Source organism: Spea bombifrons, chromosome 2 (assembly GCF_027358695.1).
Source record: "Spea bombifrons isolate aSpeBom1 chromosome 2, aSpeBom1.2.pri, whole genome shotgun sequence".
Taxonomy (NCBI): domain Eukaryota; kingdom Metazoa; phylum Chordata; class Amphibia; order Anura; family Pelobatidae; genus Spea; species Spea bombifrons.
In genome coordinates, this window is record NC_071088.1 from 115,833,189 (window position 1) to 115,860,786 (window position 27,598).

At 38.8% G+C, this 27,598-nt stretch overlaps 1 protein-coding gene across 1 annotated transcript in view; it reads right to left on the reverse strand.

Moving 5' to 3' along the window:
- Positions 1-330: 330 nt before the first annotated feature.
- SCN8A (sodium voltage-gated channel alpha subunit 8) overlaps positions 331-27,598 on the reverse strand; it is a 66,276-nt gene continuing 39,008 nt past the window's right edge. The window contains exons 11-27 of the mRNA XM_053455811.1: positions 27,190-27,459; positions 26,580-26,966; positions 24,181-24,316; positions 21,557-21,795; positions 20,697-20,870; positions 19,226-19,582; positions 18,181-18,645; positions 17,149-17,266; positions 16,733-16,887; positions 16,209-16,382; positions 14,118-14,240; positions 9,242-9,526; positions 7,817-7,870; positions 7,085-7,222; positions 4,205-4,309; positions 2,014-2,284; positions 331-1,934 (exon numbers count right to left, since the gene is read on the reverse strand). Of these exons, the coding sequence (XP_053311786.1) occupies positions 787-1,934; positions 2,014-2,284; positions 4,205-4,309; positions 7,085-7,222; positions 7,817-7,870; positions 9,242-9,526; positions 14,118-14,240; positions 16,209-16,382; positions 16,733-16,887; positions 17,149-17,266; positions 18,181-18,645; positions 19,226-19,582; positions 20,697-20,870; positions 21,557-21,795; positions 24,181-24,316; positions 26,580-26,966; positions 27,190-27,459 (4,599 nt within the window). The 3' untranslated portion in view covers positions 331-786. The remainder of the gene's footprint in view (positions 1,935-2,013; positions 2,285-4,204; positions 4,310-7,084; positions 7,223-7,816; positions 7,871-9,241; positions 9,527-14,117; positions 14,241-16,208; positions 16,383-16,732; positions 16,888-17,148; positions 17,267-18,180; positions 18,646-19,225; positions 19,583-20,696; positions 20,871-21,556; positions 21,796-24,180; positions 24,317-26,579; positions 26,967-27,189; positions 27,460-27,598) is intronic.

Consider the following 27,598-nt stretch of genomic DNA (forward strand, 5'->3'; position numbering starts at 1 on the left):
AGTATTCAGTGGGTTGCCTCAGACTTACGGCTTTCCCACCGCAGTGGACAGAGTACTGGTGTTATGCATTTTATGAGTCTTCATGCATGATTCCTGATCAGAGCATGCTATCATGCAAGTCATTTCTATGCATTGAACAAGCACAATTTATTTAGATTTTTTTTTTTTTCTTTTCTTTTTTTTTTTTTGGAGCCGGCCTGAGCATTTGCCTCTCAGTCCGATTATAACCTGGCTTCCCATCTCCCAAACCACATGATGCCCATATAGTAAAAATATGCAGATATATCAAAGTAAGTGTGACAAATATATGACATGGGCTAAATGTTTGCCTTTTGTTTGCTTGATTGTTGATTTGTTTTTTTAATTTTTTGCCACATTTTTTCTATTTATTCTTGTGTAACTGCTTAAATAATGTAACATTGCAAAGAGTGTTTTTCATGGACAAACCAACCCCTAAATGGTGCTCTTTTGATTTTAGATATTTGAGAAAAATAAACTCCATTTGGCTGCTCTCAAATAGTACTAATCGTGGCAGCTCTGGTTATGTATCCTATGTTGCACTGACTGATGTGAAACATGCAGTATCCACCTGTTACAATATAAAATCCTTGTAGAAGGGTCTCATTATAGTCCACTAGGTGGTAGATTACTGCCTTGGACGTCACAACGTCATTGTAAGCAGACTGTTTGGTACTTGACTTCAGGTAAGTGTTTCCATAGCTGATCTGCATTTATACTAAATTTGTAAACAATCTTTTGCTTGCAAATATGAAATGTGTACTTTTTTCAACACTTAGATTCCCTGACAGATTTTTGTTTTTTCACCCGCTCTCTAATTGCTTCCTGCATTCTTTCCTGTTTTTCCTTCTCGGGTTTAGTTACACTGTCATACGATGGAAGAGATGCAGTAGATGGTGTGCCTTCTTTCTTGTCCATATTTGCTCCTCCGTTTTCCATTTTCACTGAAGAAGGCTTTCTACAAACAAATCCACGTTTTAGTAAGTGGCGTCTGTACGCTTGCTGGATTACAACAGCTGATACACCCTCTTGCTTGCGCCTGAGCGTGGTAGTAATTGGCTCATAAGACACTTTAGAAGGGTTAGAGGCCACAAATCTTTCTTCCATTTGCTGTCGCAACATATCGAGCTCTCCACTTTCTCCAAGTACACGCTTGGTAAAAGCGAAGAGTATATCGAGACAGTGAATTCTGTCACCACTCACCATAGGCAAATCCATGGCAATTAGTTCAATAGTGTTGGGCTTGGAAACACGCAAAGGATGCTCCAAGGCATCTGCAAAATCTGGCAGTTTGCTAAACTGGATAAACTGAGTGGCATCGGGATCAAATTTCTCCCATATTTCATAAAATGTTTCGAAATCATCCTCGCTTAAAGGATCAGCGCTCTCTTCGGTTGCAACACTAAAGTTTTCCAGAATGATAGCAATGTACATATTCACAACAATCAGGAAAGAAATGATGATGTAGCTAACAAAGAAAAAAATCCCAACCGAAGGGTTTCCACAGTCCCCTTTCACCTGACTACCCGGATTTTCTTTATGAGGGTCACAATCCGGTGGTCTGTTTAAAATTGGTAACAAGAGTCCATCCCAACCTGCAGAAGTAGTCACCTGAAATAGGCAGATCATACTATTGCCAAAGGTTTCAAAGTTGAACATGTCATCAATACCTCCTTCCTTCTTGACATAAGCAAAATTAGACATCCCAAATATGGAGAAAATAAACATAACCAGAAACAGTAGAAGGCCGATATTAAACAAGGCAGGCAATGACATCATTAAGGCAAAAAGCAGGGTTCTTATTCCTTTGGCTCCTTTAATTAATCGGAGTATACGGCCAATACGGGCCAAACGAATTACTCTGAAGAGAGTGGGTGACACAAAGTACTTTGTAATCAAATCCGCCAAGAACATACCTGAGAAAAAATAATAAAAAGTGTAAGTACTCTTCAAATAGGTTAATACATGACTAGCTAAAATTCTAATTGCACTTACCCACAATAGAAAGTATAACAACAACAAAGTCGAATATATTCCATCCGATGGTAAAGTAGTAATGTCTCAATGCACACAATTTCAAGATGCACTCCGTGGTAAAAGCGACAATAAAAACCAAATTAACCCAGTAGAGAACATTCTCAGCGTAATCACTCTGATCGTCTGTTTCTACCATCATGGTTACCATGTTGAGACAAATAAGAATCATAATGATTATATCGAATGCTTGTTGTGTGATGATATCAAAGATGGCTCCCTGGAATTTATTCTAAAAAACAAACAAAAAACACATTGTTAAGCTTTGTGGAGAGATGAGAAAAAGGGGAAGGGGTGACAGAAACATTTACCTACATATTATTTTAAAAGAGGCAAAATGTTAGAACATGACAGTCTAAAACTAGAAAGGAGGCCGAGTTAAATCCTTTCTTTTGATCAAATAATGTAATCGCACATCAGCACACGATAGTTAATGTAATAAACAGTGTAAGGGTCTAACCAGTAATGTTTTAGGTAGGCACTATAGGGTTAACCGGAACATCTCTTATACTATAGTTTAGAGACTGTTAGATGACTATATTCCAAGACTGTTTACCCGCTGCTGGATTTTTAATGAAGTTTTGCTTTTGATGGTTACGACAGATTGTACATCCAGTTTTAAATATATGAAAAGTTTTATAATTATATTTTTTTTTTGCTTAGTTATCAAAAAGTAGAGAGCCAGATGCCCAAATAGAACTAAGTTTTAATTTACTGAGATGGTGGTTTATACATGGAATAACCTACAAAGAGAAAAGGTAGCTGATAATACAGTAAGGGAATTTAAATGTATATTCGATAGGCATAAAGCCATCCTGAATCGAAGATGAAACCAATGACCAAGTTCTTTTACAGCTTGAACACACAGGCAGACTGGTTGGGGCGAGTCATCCTTATGTCCTGTATAATTCTATGCTTCTAGGCAAGAGTATGTTTTTAGTTCTTTATGTAAAATTTATGTTTTTCTCACATATTCTTTCATTTTCTAGATGAACCTATTTTTATTGTCACTACTTCAAAAGATGCCAGCAGGCTCGGACAGGCCAAGGGCAAATGTCTGGTGGGTTGATGCCCAGCTCTGATACCCATTCATTTCCCTGCATGCATATCCAGGAGGCATCCAATTCATTTATCGGCCACTTGCATTAAAGAGCCAGGACCAATTTTGCCCTATTTATTGCCAGTGTTTCATAGTTCTCATTTGTAAATCAAGGTGATTTGCGCATACAGCTTGTCACTTTAGCTGGTTACTAGAAAAACAACAGGCAGGCCCTTTTTACTGCATCTATGTAAACATCAGAATGATGGTGCATGAAACAATTAGGGGAATAAGTTAAATTAACTTAAAATGTTCTGCAAACAACCAGCATGAGCATTTCTACAGCGGAGGTTGGCCTAATATATCACATCATCTCATACAATGATGAATTACAGATATGTTTAACGCAACAATAACAAAGAACACAACGTATTTCTTCAATGTTACATTACCATATAGAAATACAATGTAATGTTTTACGGGACCCATCAAGGGACTTCTGTTCTAGCAGAGGCCGATTACACACTAATCTACAGACCACCCAGGAATCCTAAAATTGTAGTGTTACCGCCTCTGCAAGGGATTCTGGGTAGGTATATGCAAATAAGGTTAACAGCAATTTGCCTCTACATACACTTTATATATGCACTCTTTGAAGAAAACGTTCGCTGTACTAGACCGCCTTTAAACAAATCCCAGGACAGAGGTGTGGAAGCCAGATCACCGTTTCGTTCCGTGTGTTTAATAATGCCTCTGCTACCCTATTCATTTTAAGTAGAGGGGTTTTCCGTCACCTTTACCCTCACAACTTATACCGCGCGTGGTGTTTGTAGATGAACACACTGATGTGCGAGGTTTAAGATATAGGATCTACACTAGGCCAAATGAGTCTGCAAACTAAAGTCAGTGAGGCAGCACAATAATTTGCACTTGTTCGGCACTAATTAAAGTTCCTGGATTTAAACCTCAAATATGTGTTTTCTCCTTATTTTAATTAGCATCCATAGGCAAATTCTCTATAGACAGCAAGGCAGACCTATCTAAGCTACAGTATATTTTGAAAGAATAAGAAGATTTAGTTCAAAGAGATAGCATTTTTAACACATTACTTACCAAAGGCCTGGGGATAGGTTTTTGTGGTTTCTTTGATCCTAATTTCTTCATGGCATTATAGTATTTTTTTTGTTCCTCTGTCATGAAGATGTCTTGTCCTCCAAAGTATAGGGGGAAAAAAATAAAAAAAAATATTACAATCAGTTCCCAAAAGACACATTTTATATTAATATATTATTCCACAGTGCTCCCCTTCCTGTGCCTTATTTTGGGAAGGCGGGTGGGTCTTGACAGGGGCAGGTCGGACCCCCAACCAGTCATAAGAAGCAGGGAGTGGGTGGCATCAAACACCAACCCCAGAAGAACTCACAGGATGTTCTAGAAGCTCTCATTCCCAAGGCCTACCGTGTTTCCCCGATAGTAAGACACCCCCGATAGTAAGACGTATCGGGGGTTTCAGAGGGGTCGGCTAATATAAGCCGTACCCCGAAAGTAAGACATATGTCTTACTTTCGGGGAAACACGGGGGATTTGCCGGGTCCGCCACTCTAAGGGGCCGGGAAGTCCCCACCAAGGCCGGCCTTACGTGTCTGCGGCCGCACAGGATTTAAATTAAAACATCGGGTTTTTTTTTTTAACTTTATTTAACATCCTCCATGTTAAATAAAGTTTTTTTAACTTTATTTAACATGGAGGATGTTAAATAAAGTTGAAAAAAAACCCCGATGTTTTTATTTAAACCCTGTGCGGCCGCAGACCCCTAAGGCCGGCCCCTTAGAGCAGGGCCGACCTTTGGGGTGGGCGACCGCACAGGGCGCCACACTCCAGGGGGTGCCAACCTGCGGCACCCGGCACCCCTCCAGAGACGGACAGTAATGTCCGCCGCTGGAGGAGCAGGCTCGCAAGGGAGCGGTATCGGAGGTCTTTAACAGACCTCCGGCTCCCTTGAGTGATTTTAAGCCGGGTTCAACCCGGCTTAAAATCACTCAAGGGAGCCGGAGGTCTGTTAATGACCTCCGATACCGCTCCCTTGTGATCTGCGCGGCAACAGCTGTTGTGCGCCGGGGTTTCTTGTCAGATCCCGGCGCACAACACTGAAGCCGCGCCCACCGCTGTCCGTGCCCTCTGAACCAGGAAGAAGACAGAACTGAAGAAGAGGAGCGAAGAGGAGGAAAAGAAGCTGAAAGAAGAAAGGAAAGGTAGGAAAGCATTAAGTGAGAGTGGATTGGTGTATGTGTGTGTGGATTGGTGTATGTGTGTGTGGATTGGTGTATGTGTGTGTGGATTGGTGTATGTGTGTGTGGATTGGTGTATATGTGTGTGGATTGGTGTATGTGTGTGTGGATTGGTGTATATGTGTGTGGATTGGTGTATATGTGTGTGGATTGGTGTATATGTGTGTGGATTGGTGTATATGTGTGTGGATTGGTATATGTGTGTGGATTAGTGTATATGTGTGTGGATTTGTGTATACGTGTGGGGATTTGTGTATATGTGTGTGGATTAGTGTATATGTGTGTGGATTAGTGTATATGTGTGTGGATTTGTGTATACGTGTGTGGATTGGTGTATATGTGTGTGGATTGGTGTATATGTGTGTGGATTGGTATATGTGTGTGGATTAGTGTATATGTGTGTGGATTTGTGTATACGTGTGGGGATTTGTGTATATGTGTGTGGATTGGTATACGTGTGGATTGGTAGGTGTGTTGATTGGTAAGTGTGTGAGAGTGATAGGTGTTATGCTGTACCATTTCCAATGTCTTTTTCATGATCTAATTATGCTCTAAAAGTACATCATAACTCCCATCACTCTCAATTTTTTCCCAATATAAGACATACCCCGAAAGTAAGACATAGTGGGGCTTTTAGGGATAAAAAGAAAGTAAGACACTGTCTTACTTTCGGGGAAACACGGTAGAGCAGTTCTCCTCAACCCTCTCCTCAAAGCACAGTCCAGGATTAAGGTATTACTCAGGTGTGTCGAAGGTGTTGCATAATTAACAAACAAAAACAACTTAAACACACCTGAGTAACACCTAAATCTTGGACTGTTGGGTGTGCCTTAAAGAGAGGGTTGAGGATCACTGGGCTAGAGGACAAGCCTTGTGATTAACTGAGGCAGGTTATCAATGAGGCAAATGGGAAGCCCTTGGTGGCAAAGGTCTCATACTCAGATGGGGTGTATGGGGTCCCTCTGATGAGCAGGTTATTTGCAGAGACACAGACTCCATTCCTGGATTATATTCAGTGATGCCAGTGGTAACTTCTAATTTTCTATCATGTGACAAGATCAGTCAGTAAGAAGCTCCTTTATAGTCGCTAAAGTGGAGTGGAAGCTTCATGGCTCTGTTTGTAAGGGAAATTCAAGGCTCAGAGTTACTGTGACAGGATCTCCCATTCAGAAACCAGCACTCAAATGAGCAGAGATGATCTGTGCTGGCAGGTGTAGAAATTAATATATGCGTGTGTGCGTAAGTGTATGAAGTCTCTGAATACATGTTTGCGTCTGTCACTCTCATGTGGCTGCACTTCTGTAAATGTCTGTCCATTAATAAATGACCACGACATTGTCTAAAGCAGTCCTCCTCCAACCCTCTCCTCAAGGCACACCTTACAGTCCAGGATTTAGGTATTACTCAGGTGTGCCTAAGGTGTTTTTGTTTGTTAATTATGCACCTTTTTCTATTGATGGCGTATATCAAAAACTGCTCAGTGTGGTTTGCAGAATTTAACACACACCTACATGTCTCATTAATTAAAACTGTTCACTTTTGTTTCCCCAACGATATTTAGCAACTTAATTCTCCATACATTATGTACCAACATCGCACCTAACCACCTCTTCTAGGTTGGCTACACATATCTCTATCAATGTAAGTTAACAAAAGATATGCACTGAAAGACACATACAGTGTATACATATACACATATACTTATCTTTTTCTTTTGTTGATTGAAATTATCAATGATGACGCCAATAAACAGGTTGAGAGTGAAGAAAGAGCCAAATATGATGAAAATTACAAAATAAATGTACATATAGATGTTGTCTTCATATTTTGGCTGCTTGTCGACCTGTAGTTTTGAAATTCAAGGTTAATAATATATATCTTAAGAATTACTAAATCATATGCAAAGTGCAGCCTGACAAATATTGTTTGTATATTAGGATATGCATTGTGTGTTGCAGTAGTATGCCACACAAATGGACTATAAAAACTAAATGCGTCTGGGGTAGCCGTTAAGCCCTTTGGATTTATTCTTCAAAACCCAAGCCATGCAATGCTACCATGTACATAAGTTGTGTATCCTTGACAAAGCTATGTTATGAACTAGAAGAGGCTTTTGCCAAGAGGACATGCAGACTGAATAAAATGGTACAACAGTACCCCATGTTTATCGTTGGAATCAATACCTATGTACAGTATGTTTCTGTACCATACTATAAAACATTCAATAGAGATATAGCATTGGGAAAAACTGCAAGATTCAATTTTCAGCAAAATGCAGTTGGACACCATATACAGTGTTGATACTGATAAATCAAGCAATATGATGAACTTTATATGTTATCCATCTCTACATTTCACACAATTGATGTTCTAGGGTGCCTGTATACCTAGGCCTATACAAGCTGCTGTTGTGCATGGTATACAACTTTTACTTCACCTTTCTGGAATCCACTGCTGCATACATGATATCCATCCAGCCCTTAAATGTAGCCTAAAATATACCACAGCAGATATAAAACAAAAATGTTAAAAACAAAATAAAACATCTCCTAGAGGGCAACAAAAACGGTGAATGATTTGCAGGATAAAAATTACCACGAAAGAGAATTCAGTATGTATTTCTTGAAGAAAAGAAGAGAAAGATAGATGTGATAAAACATTTAAATATGTGAAGGAGGGAAGAGAAATGTATAGTGCCAATATGTTTCACAGTGCTGTACAATCGGTAAACAGGACATGACAAGTAAAGCATTACATAATGATTTGAACTTCCAAAAACTAAAAGTGGTGAGGGTCCTGCTCAAACAAGCTTAGATCTACTTTCTGGAATTCTTGCATTACTTCCTTCCTCTCCTATATCAGTTGTGTCTGCGGGGGTGTCAGGATGAACTCTAGTCCATTTTGGTTCATGTGCTAGCTCTATTACCTTTGGCTCTCAGCCTGGTTGAGCCTTTCCTGCACTATTAGAGTTCAGGCTTCTTTGCTAGACTCAAAAAGCTGGCAGCCATAATCCTGTGAGTCATCTTGTGATCCCTCTTTCGTTATTCATGTGCCCTTTAGGTATCCATGTCCTTCCTGGTATGCTAAGCTTCTGTGTGCCTGCGTTTCTGCACCAACTATCCAGTTTCTGACTTTGGCCTTCTGGCTACATTTGAATCCTGGATGGTTCCCAATACTTGGGAGTCCTGGGTCCTGGTTAGTCTGACTCCATGTTCTCCCTACCAAACTAGTATTCTGATCCTTGGCTGTGAAGCAGGCACCAGCTGTCTCCAAAGTCCTAAAAATCCCACACTAGTAATTTGCCTGGTGTCTTCATGATCCCAATTTATGACAGAGGGTCGTGTATAAAAAGTGACTGTGGTAAAAACTTTAGAAAGTTGCCCAATCACCATCTAATAAGATGTCCTTCTGTTTCCTCGCAGTTGCTGCTTTTTTACTATCGCACGCGGCTTCAGGGCTGACTGCCAGCATGCTTTACAAAGAAACAGAGAAACAGAGGTCTGTAGGAACCGACCTCGCACTTCCTTTATTTTTGGGCAGATTTAAAAAATAAAAAAGGTCAGTCAGCAAACTGGCCGTGTGTCACAACAGAGGCCTTGGTATTTCATACAACTAAATAATGGAAGTATATTTAAAAAAAGGAGAACTGTTTGGACTATAGGTCAAAGTCTAAAACTAGAATGTAAATATGCATGGGAAAGGCATAGGACAAGAGACAAATAAGGTTTGAGGTTTTTACAGCATGATATAATGGGCTAAATGGTTCTTGTCATCAAACTCTGTTTCTACCACTTAAAGAGGGACACATTATAAAAACACAAACATACTAATAAGGGTATATATATATATATAAATATCTTACAATTTGAAGCAGTGCAAGATATCCAGCTCCAACATTGTCAAAGTTGATTTTCACATTTTTCCATCTGACCTCGGTGAAGTTTTGGTTAATCAGTTTGAAGCACATGGTGATATTGTCCACGTCCTCTGTTAGAAATCTCTCTTCAGCCGTTTCATTAAAGCAATAGTAGTATTTGCCAGCAAACAGATTGACACCCATGATGCTGAAAATCAGCCAAAATATAAGGCAGACCAGCAACACATTCATAATGGATGGGATTGCACCAACCAGAGCATTGACTACAACCTGCATGAAGGAGAAAACACACAGTAAACTCGTAAATCTAGACAGCACAGATTTCTGCAGAGGGAATGATTAAAGCTAAAGGCCACTAACAGGTATGCAATGGTCAATAAAAAATAATACGTGAACTGCAGAATACCATAGAGATCTCTCAGTACTTAATCCATAAGGATTTAACACTAAATTAATTTAAAAATATTTTTCTTTTCCCAATTTTATTTTTCTGGTGAGGAATTTATTAAATGTGTTGGATTACATTCTTGCCAAAATGGTTTTAGATGTATTATGTATAAACACCACCATGAAGAAGGCTTCCACTAAAGAAAAGAACACTTAATATACACTGTTTCATGAGAAATATTACTCCCACGTGACTGGAAATGTATTCTCTTACTAAAAACTGCTAAGAGGGATAATACATGGTTACTTACTTTAAAAATGTATGAATCACATGATTAATAATACTAATAAAACAAAGCAGGGAAACATTCTCAACTTCTCCTACACAGGTTGGGTGGTAGAAGGAACATAAATGATCCTTACCCTTCATCAGGAAGAGGCAACAACGTTTAATAAACACGTGGCAGTGGATATGCCCCTAATCTAAAGTTAATGCATTTAGGTGGGGCATAAATGGTTATAACGACCATAGGGTAGGTCATATTAAGAAAGAATGTAATCAAACTCATGTTCATAGTAGGCACCTAAAACAAGAATTTTGTGGTGATTCTTGTGACTAGCAAAATCTTAGTGTCGCAAAGAAACATGCTTAGTTCCAGATTACTAGGCTTTTGAAACAATCTTATGTTTGACAGCGCGTTGGAGACACGGGCAGAACCTGCAAGGGTGAGAAGATACATGGCAGGTAGGTAAGTAACGCATTGGTACTGGCACCTTAACAAGTTACAGCATTGCTCATTGAAACAGAATACTTTCTGACCAGTGTGTCAGATCCATATCAGCGAGTGGCCTTTAGTTACTGGCTAAACAGTCGTAAGGATTTTACGTGAGTTAGTGTCAATAAACTATGCGATACATTTATGTCCCAGGCAAAAAGATGAGCATGCAGAAATGCTCAGATTCAGAGAAACTAAATAAAAAGCCATATTCCCTCACCTAGTGCTCAAAGCGAAGCAGTGTAAAAGCCGATGGGTTTTAATCCGTGCTTTTACAAACTGAATCGTTGCAGCGGCCTTTTAGACAGGTGATGCAACATACATGCCTCCGACTCTGAATTGTTACATCCCACGAAAATACTTATTGTTTTAATCCTTGTTACTCACCTCAAAAACACTTAAAAGCGGAGTGGAATAAGCGCAATCTAATCGTTTAATGTTAAAGTTTTTATGTCGAATTAGGTGGGGCAGATCAATATCAGGTGGGCCAAAATAATGAAATGTATAAAGTACACATACATTCATATTCACACGCACTACAATGCATGCAAATTAGCAGACACTTCTCTGCTATAATTGCATTTGCTTTCCTTTTTTGGGGGGACTGGAAAGTCACCCCGTCAGTTTCGTCCCCTGAATTTACATTTAAATGTGTTGTTCTGTCTACTCTGCTGATTTTATTACTTTTGCAGATAATGCAGCCTTAGAAAAGTTGCAAACTTTAGTCACTTTTATATTTTTTTGGAGGAAGCCCAATAAACATGTCACAGAGAGGTACACACAAAAACGCTTCTTAAAAACCTTTAATGCAAAGAAGTTATGGACTGATCTTCTAAGGTTTATTTGTCTAACATACGAAAGCTTTGGTTATAACAGCTAATATGTTCAAGTATCCATCCAATAAGATCATATTAGAAGACTTCTTTACATATGTCATGGAAGCAGACATTATTGTGCTGCTACACTACTATTCATAGATACGCAAAGGTATAATATACTGTATATGGAGCCATACATACAGCTATACAGCCATTTAACCCATTCATAACGTTAGGATATACTATTTTGTTCTATGTCAAAAGCTGGCAGTGTGAATACTCTGCAGAAGCACTTATCATTGGAAATAATACCCTACTGGGGTCATCGCCACTTTTTTATTATTAAAAAAGCATTATTAAAAATAGACACATCCCAGTGATCCCACCATGACATCACTGATGATACCATATGGTTACAAAAGAGAATCCTTGGGTTTATAAACAGCTCAAGTGTAAAAAAAAAAAAAAAAAAAAAAAAAAAAAAAAAAGGAACACATATAAAAATGATTAAAGTACAGAAAAAACAGATGCAAGTGTACTGCACCAATAAAAATGACAAACATGGTTAAAATTGCAAAACACCCTTCTCATTCAAACAGAGACATCCCCCCATAATGGACTTCCATACACACCAGGCTCCAACCTGCAGAGTATCTCTGCTCCTGTCGCTGTAGGTCGTGTAACTCGGAGCACTGCTTTCTCCTTGCAGCTTCCACGCTTACTGATTGGGACAACAAAAACAAGCTTCTTCACGGCAGGACAGACGCCGTCTCACTCTCTACCATCACTCATCAGACTATAGAAATGGCCTTTGTCTGGGTCTCTTTAAATATCCATGGGAGGACCAATGTGCTGGCCCTTTAGCAAAGATATGCATCATTTTATAAAAAAAATTACTTCATGAAAATGAATGCTTGATATTTCACCACAGTGTTAGCTAACATGCATCTCTGAACAACCATTCACAATATTCTCAGCCAACCTTTCAGAATCTGGCGTGATTATATATATATATATATATCTCAATACCAACTTGGAGGCTACCTCTTAGCTCTCTCTTTTCAATTTACGTGAAAGTCAGTGTGCAATATAAAGCCAGGAAGTCAATATTTTAACATGATGAGCTTAATTACTGATATTTATATTGCAAGCAATAATTAGCAAAATTATTCCACTCTGCATTTAAACTGATTGAACTGTCTACACGTTGGTGCTTTGTTCATTAAACAAACTATTTTCACACTTACCAGATAAAAATTACTGCCAATTACCATAAAGGACAATAATAATGTCCTCTATTTCTGAGTTCATCAAACAGAATAAAAAATGTCCTCCAAACCATGGGACATTTTCCTCAAAGTTAACACTGTGTCGTCGTTTCCCCCCGCCAAAAGAAAGGGAACATGGCTTTTATGTATGTGCATTGGCAGTTAATATAGTGCATGCATGCCTCATTCCATTACAATCTGTACCGGGAATACTTAATCATAATCATAGTTCTCTTCTTATCAAATGTCATCAGGTGGCCCTTGGCTTTAAAGAGCCAGGGCCGCCTCATGATCATAAGTCCCTCCCTGGATAATAGGGTTTTACTCTACTCTGTCCTTTTTGTCATAGCTAAAAAACATATGCATATATAAAGGATGGCTACTGATTAGAAATGTAATGTGTATTCACATTGAAATCGGTATAATTATAACCTCGACAGCTGTGTTTTTGCACAAAAAACTGAATGTGGCAAAAAAGAATGGCCAGAAAATCAGGAAGCATTTCTCAAGCTGGTATACTTTTTCTAAAGGCGTTTCTTCAACTCTGATGCATGCATGTTAATTCAAACCTACACGTCACAGTAATGCTTTAGCACAGGTGAGATCTCTGTGGTTATTAGTTGGGTACCGCTGATTAACACAATTAAAGTTTTTCAAATTAAAAAACTCTGTAGATCTTTAAACAGAAAAGTTGCTGCTATCATGTTAACTCAAGGAAGATGTTGGGAAACGGGTTTCCTACCCAAACATAATATACCTAACATGGAACGGTTATATTTTGATATAAGAGTGTAATTAAGTAATTCACATGAAATGCTACCAGGATCACATGATAATTCTCATAGAAACATATTTCATTTGGCCAACACAAAAGTGTATTTATGTTAATTGTTTGACACACGATAGTGTGGGCTAAATTCAAAATCCTTCGATGGTTGTAGAACCAAGTGTAACTTGCTACCTGGCAAACTAAGTAGAACGTGAGGAAGCATTAGAAGACGTTGTTTTCCTACAGCCGCAGTGACAGGACAGGGAACCATAAAGCGTAGTGGGAGAAAGTGAAAGCTTCGCTGTCAGACAAGCCTTCCAGTCTCTAGAAGACTGGACTGAGAACAACTAGGTGCAAGAAGATGAATTAAACCAAATATGAGAGGCCGCTTTCATTGATGATTAGAGAATAACAGTTTGCCTTTGACACAACACCACCAATAGCTTAAAGAGAATATCTGGTTGGTATAACTCCCAGTTAACCCATACTAAACACAGCAATTATGAAATTCAAACTTGCATGGGGTTCGAATTCCTCTTTTTTGCACCTGGTGATTCTCCCTATGGAAGTATAGCAGGGGAGACCCTCTGGGTGCTGGAGGCAAGCCAGGCCAAATGAGAACAGCCAATGTTACGATGTACTACAAATGATATGTAGATTAGGGCCAGTATTAATGTGATGAAGCAGCTGAATGCATCTCCCATGTTTTCAGGAGAGGGTGCAGGGAAAAGGAAGTCAGCAGCTGCATCATGAATTTTATTTTTGATCCAGTTTGATCAGTTCTAGCATGCTTTAAACCGCTCCAAGTGCATGCAGAAGGATCAGCTGCTTTCGGCATCTTACCCTCATCCCTTCAAATCGTGACAAGGCTCTTAGGGGTCTCAAAGCTCTTAAGGTCCTAAGGGACTTAATGGCACCTAGTTCCGAGTAGCCCAGGGCATTAGCTACAAGGCTTACTAAAGAGACCTACACAGAAACAGAAAAGCAAAGAGAGGTTCCAGACTGTTAGAATCAAAGCCTAACACTGGTTGCACATATTACATCGAAAGAAGGAACCCCAGCTGCCTAAGTCACTTGACAGCATCGACCTGGAAGGAAACGTGGTTGAGAAAGGCATTAGAACAAGAGGGAAAATTTTATGACTGCAAAACTGAAACCACACAAGACAGATAGCGAGGTCTGTTCAAGACGAAGCTGACAAAGTTCTTACCCTGGCCCTTCACTGTCTGCTGATTAAAGATGCTCCGGTTAAATAAAGCCAGACAAAATACCTGTGAGAAAGAATACAGATAAACATATACAGGACACGCTTCTTTCAATTAATTCCTTTGGAATTTAAATACAACAAAAACATATAAAAAAGACAAATTGCTGGTTTTATAGGAGTGCATCGAGTCTAACAATGTACACCCCAAAAGTGCAAAGTGAGAATTGTACATGAATCAAGAAGATGCATAAAACATTAACAAAAAAAAACAGCAAGCAAAGAAACAGAGCTGCTAGATTTGCCACAATTGCCTCCTCTTTTGAGCTATGTTCATAATCACAATGATCTATAAAGAAAATAGTAAAATACTTTATAACACATCAGGATTATTTCAGTGCTAGCATTGCACTTTGGTGTGTATATACTGATTTGAGTAATTTCACCTTTAACTGTATTGACCTTGACACCATTGGTACAATCGCCAGAGACCAACACCTGCTTGGAAGCAATAGAGTAAGCATGTAGTCCTCTGAAACACAACACTCAATTATCTTCTCCTGTATGACATATATAGGGTCTTTTTGGAAGGGAATTGAATTAAATTTTATAGCCCTCTTAGGTTAAAATAATTATGACATTATTGCATTTTAGCTAAATATATAAGGTATTTTAAGTGGTAGTGTAAATAGCTTAATGTCAGTGTTAGCCCTAATTGTAAAATGTATATGGATAGTATTCCTGATCTCATTGTTCGGATTGTCCCAAAAAAGGGACATGATTCTGAATTGTTATATGTAATGCAAATATGATATGAACCACAACGGAGCAATAACAATTCTGTTCGTAGTCACCTGGTATTACCTTGCTTCAAATTGGAAAATAGCTATTTCCGACTGTTACCATGATTTCTATTCTATCCGACATTTTGGCGCAGCAAATTTCAGATTCGTCATGAGATGTGGCAAGCTGAATTTAGGGGGGTGTTTGTGACCCCCACTACTAGAACATTCCTTCCTTATATGGAGCCAAATATAAGTCAGAATCAGTGTAAGCACATTAGATAGTGATAGAAACAAATAGCAGGGAGATCAAGGGAAGGAGGTCTTTAGTATATATAAAAAAACACCTATATTATATGGAAGTACGAAGAAGCATCCGGGGTTCCTTCTCCATTTCAAAATCAGCCATTAAGGAGAAAAACTAAACACATGACTTATCAAGACGTGCAAACATTTAAATGTCACCCAAACCATTTCACAAATGAATATTTGCCAAGTGTTTTTATCTGCTTCAGGGACCTGAAATCCAAATGTGAACAAAACAGTTATGTATTACTACTGGCATATAATCTGAGAATACGTTTATATAGGGTGGTTTGGGGTCAGAATAATGCTGCAATTTAGTGATGCCCAATCTACTCTTGAGCTTTGTTTAGGAAACTGAAAAGTATTTAATTCATGATATGCTTTTGAAGACTGTTACTTTTGTAGTAAATTGATATTCCACCCATCCTGATTTGAGTGACATCATATAACATATTATCCATTTTACTTTTGAGTACCCAGATATAAATAAGACCCCAATATAAATTAGACCCCATTCATGTTTTCTCAGGAACTGTTTAACTATAGCTTTTTTGTCACGTGACATAATTAGTAGGCACCAAAAGTATTCTAATTTTAGATGGCTACACAAATCAAAATTGAAAACAAAGAAATAATACATACATCAACAATGAGGAAATCAAGCCAGCACCAGGCATTAGTGAAGAATTTCACAAATCCATAAGCCAGCCACTTCAGCAACATTTCCAAGATGAAGATGTAAGTGAAAACTTTATCTGCATACTCAAGAACGGTTCTTATGACTTTCCTTTGTTCGATGTAAACATCTTCAAAAGCCTGCCAAAGTGTATTAAAAGACCGTGAGATAACCTACAATCACGTGCTATGTGCTAAAATAAAAATAGTAAATGCAAATAATACTTCCCAAATAAGACTGCAGCTGCCCAAAAAAGACACTCTTCCTCAGGGTGTAGAAATTCAAACCAACCAATCAAAGTGTATTAAAGCAACATGCATTAGAATACAACTAATGAGTTTGGCAAAAAAAAAAAAAAAAAAGGAAAGCAAAAGGAAAACAATATATAGGTCCATACTAGACAGTGGAATTGGTAATATGGTAATGAGTTAATCTTTACATATTTTTTATGTTATCGCTCTATAAATTCCCGTTTTCAAATAGAACTTACCAGTGCGCCACTGCTTAACAAGATCATGAAGATGATAAATGTTTCAAACCAGTTGTGTTCCACTATGAGAAAACATGTTTTACGCAAGGTCCACCAAGTCTTTCCCAAACCATCTTCTATGCTGACGTCACAAATCTTGAAACGTGCCACACACCCTTTAACAAAACACATGTTCTTAAAGAGCGGTAGTGTTAGGTTTTCTGAATGGTCAAAGCATGTTAGACTTGTAAAATAAGCTATAAATGATATAGTGTATATTAAATAGGTGCTTCAGGCATTCTGAATATTGTTTATAGTACACGGAAGATTGATGCATCGCAACAAAATGAAACACTTTATATGACAACCCGATTCTAAAATAAAATAAACGGGTCTACTACTGCAATAAGATCTTTGAGTTTTATACGAGTATTCACCCTCTGTAAAACAATTATCGGGATCTAGGTACTCCTCTGGCTGTTCAACAGGCACCTCCTCTTCTTCTGGCTTAATGTCAATTGTACTCCCTTCTGAAGAACTGGTATCATCAAGTTTCTGAAACAAACATCATCATTAGAAAATGCATATGCAATACAGTAGACATATACTGGACATCTAGCCCCCCAAGATAATTATCCTAAAACCATACCCCAGAAAACCCTCAGAGAAGTTCACCAAGTCAAAATTTCACCAGGGCATCTGTTTTGAAGACATATCTGCTGTGGTAACTTTCAACAGTGGAAGGGCTTTTACGATGAAGAATTCCCTTTATATTATAACATCAGCCTGATTCCTGCTAAGATGACAGCTGTTCCATGAAAGGGGATGAAACATAAAATATCCCTAGATGTATAGATGTAGATCTATCCTCTACAAATGCTTGACCTGTATGAAATCTGTGGTCTTCTTACAACTTGGAAGAGGCCATGTGTCAAACAACAGAAATTGAATTACACAGATTATTCTGTATCTGGAAGTGAATAGAGATAAGGGACCAGAAACTCAATAGCATCATACAGGAGATACCAGAGATGGTTGGCCCTGAGAGGTACATAGAGGTACATACAACATACAGCTCCTTACTGATTCATAATCAAAATTATCTAAGCGCACTCTTCTTTAGATGGCCTGCATAGTGTGCAAGATCAACACTGCACCCCAACAGCCCATAGACATGTCATAGTTAAATTACATGACGTGACAGATATGACATATCTAATACTACAAGCAAGGCAGAGTAGGCATTGTTTTAAAAACTGCACCAAATATCAGCCTTTTCAATCCTTTAATGCTGAATGGAACCCAAACGTGTCAATGTTTAATCTTGATCAGATACCACTTGGGGCCTTACAGTTTGTCAAAAGGGACATCATTGAAATTTGACGGCTTCCAGTAAGACAACAGACCCAGCTTTAACAGAAACACAAAGGTGCATAGTCATTTAGTAGTTGTAGAAGCCAAGAACTTACATCTTTACTGCCATCATCATCGCTGCTAAAATCTTCTGTGTTGAGATTTTCAAAGTCTGACTCTCCCACTGCAATGGGCACTTTGACTGTAAGGTTTGGGTTATTTATAAAAGACATGTGGTCTTCATCTATTATATATTTTTCCACACTACTTCCAATACCGCTGGTGGTGCCATTCCCATTTTTCTGGTAATCCATGTCTCTGTTGATGTCTGCACCAGTGTGATTTACTAAGCAGTTTATTTTCTTTTCATATGCATCATCCAGTGGCTTGACCTCATCTGAATCCCTATTTTTGAAATGCTTCTGCACAAAGTCATGTACTTTGAGTTTAATCCAAGCTATTCCTTTTTTGATGCGGATGACCGATATTTGGAGGTTGTTCATTTCCCCATCATCATCAGAGGCAGCCAAATTGTCAGCACTGAAGGAGCTCAGTAGCAAAGCAAGGAACAAATTCAGTACCTGATTAAGGGAGGTAGTAAATAAGAATCAGTATAAGTGACATTTTTCCCACTGCTCGATGGGCTGGTTACAATGAAGATCTCTGATCTCTCCAAAGGGTCAATTTACACTATGCAGGACTGTGGTCAACACAGCCTCCATAGAAGGTAGTAAAAGGCGCTGTGAGCATTTAAATATGGGTCAGGTCTAGGGCAACACTCGAGGTGAACACTGCACCGAGTGTAACTTTCAGGAAGTACTTTGTAAAAAGTTGTACTCCTCTATTTTTGTAATACTTGAATACCATCATAGAGTATTATGACTGTAATTTATTAACTTTATTATTTGATGGTAGAACTTCCCATGAAACATTTTATAGTAGTGGTTATTTTAGGGGGGTTTAAACATGAGCGAAACGGGCATTAGGCTATCCTGAATATAACACAAGGAACTGCCAGACTAGTAGGCGGAATCTCAAATTCTATGTTTCTGTATGTTCCAAGTTCTAAAAGGATGAAAGACAATCCAACTAGCAGTCACAACATTACACATTTTCTGAAAGACTTATATAAACACATTATATAACTATATATATACTGACCACCAAGTTACCAATGACCATCACCATCATAAAGACAATGAGACACATTGCTTGTCCTGCAACCTCCATGCAATCCCACATGGTTTCAATCCACTCTCCACACAACACCCGGAAAACGATAAGAAAAGAATGGAAGAAATCATTCATGTGCCACCGAGGTAAGACACAATCTGGGTTTATCTTGCAGACACAGTCCTTGTAATTTTTTCCAAACAACTGCATCCCAACTACAGCAAAAATGAACACAATGATGGCCAACACCAAGGTCAGGTTACCCAAGGCACCAACAGAATTTCCAATGATTTTTATTAGCATGTTCAATGTCGGCCACGACTTGGCTAATTTGAAGACTCTCAACTGGAAAGAAAAAAAAAAGAGTAAAACATCTAGTTATGACACCTGAATTGATTTAAAAATAAAGCTCAAAAGCATAAGTGTTTCAAAGTTTACAACCAATATATACATAACTATAATACACACACAAATATACATGTACTTATATTTTACGTGTGTGTCTGTGCACGTTCAGGTTCAATGTACAATGTTTACATTTGCAAACCTATTTTGACTGGATAGCTGTTTGTTTAATGTGTGGCTATGGCTTATTCTACCAATTACTACTCAAAATATATGAATTTGAAATCCTGACATTCATTTCCAAATATTATCATTATTATGGGATTATTTCTGCTTCCCTCATACATGCCCTCTGAGAAATTATTTCAGAATAGACAAATAATTTAAATATTGCTGATATCAACAATCACTATTGGCTATTGCTGATAGATTTAAACATTAACTATTTTATGTAATATGAAAACTGCATCAGCAAATATTAACTTAATTAAGGTAGAAGATCCCCAAATTCTAGTTACTCTAAGAAAGCTAGTCTATACATTACTCTGGAAAACAGAATTTCCATATTTAAGAATGTCTCGGCCTGGAATGCAAACCAAATGATTGACACTCAATGGGTTAAAGAGTATTATTAATTGAAAGAAATATTCATTTAAAATGTAAAAATAGACCTAAGACCAAACAAAACCAAAATTACCACTTTCTTCATTATAGACCAAATTAGAGAATTTATGAATCAAATGAGGTGATTAGAAAACCCTTACATTCTCAAAGATTTTTATTTTGGTGTGGGATGGTGATCTTCTTAAATTCACGTAATAAAATTTAAACTTGCAAGCTTTGACACGGACAGACTATGTGGAAATTAGTGGATATTAAAGATTTATGGTGCAAAGATGCTAATCCAATAGGAAAAAATGCAATTTTGCACCCCCTACTTCAATATAAATAATAATAGAAAAATAGGTGGATGTTGATATGATTGATAAATAAATCCCAAGATTGTCTTGTCACTTTGGGAAAGTATTGAGACGCATATTTTTAAATAGTTTTTGTTTAAGTTTCTTTCACAATTTCAAATAGGTGCTAATGTAAAAAGTCAAATAGGATATACCAATCGAAAGGAACGCAGGACGGAAAGCCCTTCCACGCCTTGAAGGCCTAACTCCATTAAACTGAGGCTCACAATAAAGCTGTCAAATATGTTCCAGCCCTCCTGAAAATAATAATATGGATCCATCGCTACTAGCTTTAGGACCATTTCAGCAGTAAAAATGCCAGTAAAAACCTACAAGAGAAATAAAATGTAAGGCATTCTTTTTTTTAATTTAGGAATGAAAAACTGAGAATATCATGCATTTAACACAAAGTGAGGCACAGTTACATTTTTCTTCTAAAAAAATTAACAGAATTGCAGTTCTAAATAAATAACATGATTTTACAGACCTGTCTTCCTATGCTACATTGTGTAAAATGTAGTTCTGTAAATGTTCTGAAAAGGGATTCTCAACTGTTTCATTCATAAAAGAAACCATAATCTGATGGCAGCACAGCAGGAATAGGGACTGACTAAGATGCACTGGCACTTTACAACTGTCTGGCGCATGGTAAATTTTTATACTCACAGAGCAGGCTGCCCTACAAATCAAGCTGGAGGACGCACACTGTAGGACCCAAACTGCCTCTCCAATAGGCAAGTATGGGGTGCCATTGGCCAGCAGCCCACCATGATTTTGGCCAGTCCGGGGCTGAAAGGCAGTGTAGCTAACAAGAGTTCATTTCTATACAGACTAGTAGAACAGCACAGAGGAAAGGGGGTTTGCACATTTCCCCATGCATAGCTCAAGGTAGTGTACCTTAATACAAACATGTACTACAGAAATGTTCTAGGACTTAACATTGCTGCATATGAAGTGTTTACTAGCATGTGATGACATGACATGAAGCACAAACTGTATGAACGAAATGTCTTACCAGATTCCCCACATATAAGACGTGTTCAAAGTGTTTGGTCATTGGATAGTGTTCCATAGCCATGAATAATGTGTTGAGAACAATACAAATGGTGATGGCCAGGTCAACAAAGGGATCCATTACAATCATATTCACAATAGTTTTAATTCGGATCCACAAAGGGCTACATGTCCATATTAGAAAAGTGTCTGCAAATTTGTACCACCAAGGTGGACACTTCTTCTGTGACTCTTCCAATTCTATAAAGAGAGGGAAAAAAACACGTTCTAAAACGGGGAAAGGATAAGATTATCTGTATTTCCTACACTATAGTATTTTTGCTATGCTGTGGGATTAGCCGCAAATTCGAACTACAAAATCACATACAGGTGCACTCCTAGACATCATATAAGGTACTTATTTAGGGCTGTCAACGATTTTCATTATCGATTAGTCAAATCGATTATCGATTATAAAAAGAGGTTTTTGTCAGCAAATGCTCTAAAAAAACTCATCTCCTTCTATAATCCGACCTCAAACAGAGATCGGATTATAACACTAGAATCCAAATCCCCTGCAACGCTGCAGGGGACCTGGATTCCCTTCACTGTCAGCCGGTGGGTGTCCGTGCGATGTGCACAGACATCTTCCGCCTCTCCCCTCCACTTCCTCTGGCGCTCCTACAATGCAGCACCAGCATCACATGACCTTCATCGTAGGTCCATCGTTGAAGCCCCAGCGGAAGTGAAGGGGAGTAACGGAGGCTGTCTGTGCGCATCGTGCAGACCCCCACCGGCTGACAGAGAATCCAGGTCTCCTGCAGAGGATCATCCTCTCTGTCAGCTGGTGGGGTGTCTGCGCGATGCGCATAGACAGCATCCGTTACTCCCCTTCACTTCCGCTGGGGCTTCTATGAAGCTCTAGTGAAAGTGCCTGTCAGAAACGGAGGTTCACAAGACACCAGGGAGTCGGGGAGAGAGGCAGAGCGGTGTATGGGAGGGGGGAGGAGTCAGAGGGGTGTATGCGAGCCACCCTCCCCGACACACCACTCTGCCTCCTCCTCCTCCCATACACCACTCTGCCTTTTCCCCCGACTCCTTGGTGTCTTGTGAACCTCCGTTGCTGACAGGAGGCAGAGTGGTGATAATGAATTTCAGGATGGTGTAGGGCATTTATGGGGGCGGAGTGGCATATAGGGAGGTATAAGGCATAAATGGGGGTGAGTGGCATATTGGAAGGTATAAGGCATATCAGGGGGCATAAGGTATATCAGGGGGTCAGTTGCATATCACTGGCATATAAAGAGTATAAGGCATATCAGGGGCACAGTGGAATCTCTGGCATATAGGAGGTATAAGGCATATCTGGGGGCAGAGTGGCAAGCTGGGGGTCAGATGTGCATAACCGGGGACAGTTTGGCAAATAAAAGAAAATATAAACAAGGCTTTTTTCTCATAGTTTTTATTAAATATGAAAAATAGTTAACATATGAATTAATATTTACTAATAACTTTGTATTAAAACCTAGTTTGAGAAACACTGTGTTTGGGTTCTTGTAGCTTTTATTATTATGTCAGTAAAATAAGAAGGTGAATAGAGAAATGCCATTGTGATAAAGAGATGAAAGTGAAAATTTTAAGTTTTTTATTCTGCTGGGTTTTTTTTTGTTTTAACACCCAGTTTGTTCATTGCATTATTTTAAATAAAAGAAAAATTTACATTTTTTTCATCCGAATAATCGATTAATCGAAAAAATAATCAGCCAACTAATCAATTATTAGAATTATTGTTAGTTGCAGCCCTATACTTATTCTCGCCATAGTAAATACAAAAGTAAATTTATATGGGGTATAGTAACTCTCACTTTATGATTCTTTCTTATTCAAAGTGGTATGAAACAGTATTTGCCGATATTTGCTGATAAGGACAATTAAGCTCATGCAATGTGTCCTGTTTTTTTTTTCCTGCTGTAAAAACCTTAATCCTTACATGGTTCTTGGTCTTGCCATACTCAGGATATGCTCAGGGCCGGCCCTACAATGGAGCCGACTGGGGCGCTTTTTTTTTTTTTTTTAAAGCGGAGGAGAGAGAGAGAGGGGCGCGGAGTGGTTTTCGCTTACCCGCTCGGCGCCCCCCTCTCTCTCTCTCCTCTGCAGCGAGTCTCCCTGTTCGGTGCTGGAAGTGACATCAATTTCCGGCGCTCAGCATTACAAGCCGGCAGAGCAGGGAGACTCGCCGCAGGACTGTTTAAAGGTAAGTACCTTTAAACGGCGTCGGGGGGGGGGGCGGCATTTTAAACTTCGCCCCAGGCGGCATTAAGTCTTGGGCCGGCCCTGGATATGCTTATTTATTCTTGGCAGGTCCCAGCAGCAACAGCACTTAAAATCGAGGCTGTGATACTGCATGATCTGTTGTATCAAATCGGCAAGAATGGCCACCTTCCTAGGTGGCAGCTATTTGCTTTAAAAATAATCCCTGTACAGAGTGAAGGATCTCTCTTCTTTTGGCAGAGCCAGCTATTCAACAGAGATTAAAGCCACCTGACCTTGCATTAACCGAATGAGAAATACCGCATTACACATATATTTAGTGAATGCTATCCATTATTAATCACATGATATATAAAAGATAAATATATATTTTACCTTCTACAAGTGTTTGTGTTAGAACACTGAGAACACTGTTTGTTCGATTCCTTCTTCCAAATGAGGCATTCAGTTGATCCATTGACACTCTGAGAGACGCAGAAGGCTTCCTTTTTACCTCTACCTCTGACATAGGCTGCACAGAATACATTTACAAAATGAGAAAAATCATTCAATTGAACTTTTGTTGATTTCGTATACCCATGAACTCATACATAGAGCAGGTCTGCCATTTCCCATGGCTAATCTACCCCACTAATGCGCTGAACTGATAAAAATAAAGTAAGGGGTGTGAGGGGAAAATGAGCAGAAATCAAGGGAGCAAAAGGAACTTTAAAGGGCTTAAACAAGCAATAATAACAGAAGTCGAAGAGTGGGACATAAAAATCAGCAAGAGAGTGGGTGAATATTAAACGCATTGATAAAATTATACGCATTAAATATGCCCTAATGTCCCTTTTCATTCCTATGGCAACACAAGAGTTGCCTTGTGTCAAAAGTCATTTAAGTGTTCCCAGCAAAAATACAAATGACGCAACTATTGTATTCCAAAAAATTTCTGGCAAGGGTTCGGTCATTTAACAAAACTAAAAATTATGTTTCCAAGTATGTTAGATTCAGCAGAGCAGGTAGAACTGCAGTGTTTAGTTAAAAATACCACCAACTGATGAAAACCTTACATTTTAAGGTTAGGAGCCCGTTCACACTACGAGACTGTGGCTTAACATTTGGTGAACACAACACTAAGCTCGCCTTTCCTATGCATAATATTAACTACCAAGCTATCCCTTCTTCAGCGTACTGCAACAAAAACACGCTTCATCACATATACCTACAATACAGATTAAGGGATCAGCCAACCTAAATGCTTTCTTGGTGCATTCTGGATATTGTAACTCATGTTAACCTATTACGTTTGATAAAGAGTCTTCAATGCGTTGCAGACAACTCGCTCGTAGCCACGACTGGCATTAAAATTACTGCAACTAACCATTTTAAATTATATACAAAAGTTTTGCAAGCCTACCAGTGTGCAGTCACCTATAACCTGGGTGATAATCTATAGTTTTGGGTGAGAAGGTTAAGTAGAAACATAGATGAGGTATTTTTATACCCATGTATCTTATTTGTCAAAAGAATTATCAAAAGAAACAGATTTACTTCCTTAACATGCATCATGCTAATCTAGGAGTACCCCATGCTAGGTTAGATAGAACACACTGAGTAACATATTAAACTAACATGCTAACTAGAGAGGGTCAAAGTGTAAACACAAGAAAAAGAGAAATTCCATTTTTTTTTTTCAGCAGAACGAGGCAAAAGCAGACTGGAAATTAGATAAGGGTTTCTGTACCAGATTCTGCTACATTTAATTTCTATTTAAGTATTAAAAATGAGATGTCAGAGTATCTGAGACAAGATGTTTCAACCTATATTGACAAAATGCTTTTTTTTTAGCCCTTTGTTGTGAAAAAGATCATTTCCACAATCAATGCAAAGGTTTTTGAGATTGTAACACTCATGGGCCTAGTCAGCCTTGCGTGAGATGGACTACATTTCCTATAGAGGCTGATATGTTTATTGGCAGCAACATTCAAAGGCAGCTTATATGTGTATATGTATATATGCTCACACCTGGCTCTCTGATTAAAACTCATCTCAATCTGCCGTGAGTTGAGTTTTTAATAAGCAGGATTCATATCTTTGGTTTGAGACCTGTGATGTTTGTGCACTCAATGGAGAGTCAGCAAAAGAGTTTCATGGAGAGTTATGGTTTCACCTTCCCCACTTAACTATGTTTTACGAAGGGACAACACTGGCAAGTTTCTTTAGGAAACTGCAGGAAAAGGAGCTGGTCCTGTTAATGTATAATTCAAAGAGTGAGGAGACATTGCAGAAATCTCAGTGATTTTACTATGCATTACACAGTTGCCAAGCTCCTCCAGCAGAATAATCTTATTGGGGATGGACCAACCTTTCCAATGTACAGTCAAGGAGTTCAAAACCCACAGGTCTCATTCATCATATCCCCTCTTTGAGAAGACTCACTCTCGGTATTAGTAGTTCCTTTCAAATGATTAAGCTTGTCAGTGTATTTGTTTCTTCCTCTATTACATTAGCAAATGGTTTGGAGAACGTATCAAGCGTTTAAGGCTATGCTACGTCGAGGAAAATTTCCAGTCTGTTTTCGCCTTCATGTTAGATGCATTAGAGTTGGTTAATTTAAAGGAAAATGCAGAATTTGAGTATAGGTTTCAAGAAAGGATTGCATTAGAGGTTAGGAAAAAAAACAATACTCATTCCATCAGGAAAGGATCCGTTGGTGTTTTTGAGGGCGGCATACAGGAAAGCAGGATAGACCGCCATGCCTAGACTAAACTACTAATAGACTTTCTTACGCTGTCATCGGTAGCTGCCTTATCTATTTTCACCTCAGGCAGAAGACGTCCACCAGGCATTTTGGAACCGGGACCACCAATTAACGACACCACTCCATTACAATCCACCGTGCTATTTCTTTTCCCATTTCTCCTGAGATTTGTGAAGATGCGTGAAGAGCGGCTCCCCTGGCTGTACCCGCTGTTATAACTGTTCCTCCTATCGTAGGCTCGGACTGGAATGAAAAGTGAATCTCGCCTGCCTTCACTCTCTTCCACTGTACTGTGTTCATCATCGGCAAACTCATTTTCAGAGACTGGTTCCCTGAATCGTCCACGAAAGCTGAATATGCTGCTCTTGCTGTTGTGTCTTGAGAGATATGGGGACCCTGGGATGCTGAGTAGAGACTAAAACAAATAATAAGAAACATTAACCCTATTCCCCCGCATCTCATACAAGTTGTTAAACAGCTATACTACAAAATAGCATGAGGCGATTTAACAAGGCATTCCAAAATAGTACATTCATGTGAGTAAATTACGAAAACAATTATTTAAACAAAAGAAAAAAGCACATTATGATGTGTACAGTACTCTGATCTATTACATGGTGCATTTGTTAATTAATTACCTGGTTCATGATTGAAAATTTTCTGCCCAGCCTGTTGTCAGGGTACCAGAACCCTTTCCTCCTCATACCATCTTCAGATTCATACATCTTTTCATTATCACCCTTCTCCTCTCCTTCTGATAGCTCTCTCTGTTTCCGTTTCCTTCTACGGTTTCTTCTTTCCTTTGCACTTTTTGAGCTCAGTTTGGAGAACTCTGAAGAGGTGTGAGACATCCTTGCATCATCTTCTGCTGCATCCTCCGTTACTGTGCCAACAGAAGTAGCCTGAGCCTGGGTGAGCACCGAGACAATAAGTTATTGGCAAGACTGTATAACACCAGTTTTCACGTTTCCTGGTTTTTATCACTAAACCAAAATAATGCATGTAGAATGACCTTCCTTAAGACGTTAAGCATAATTTAAGCCTAAT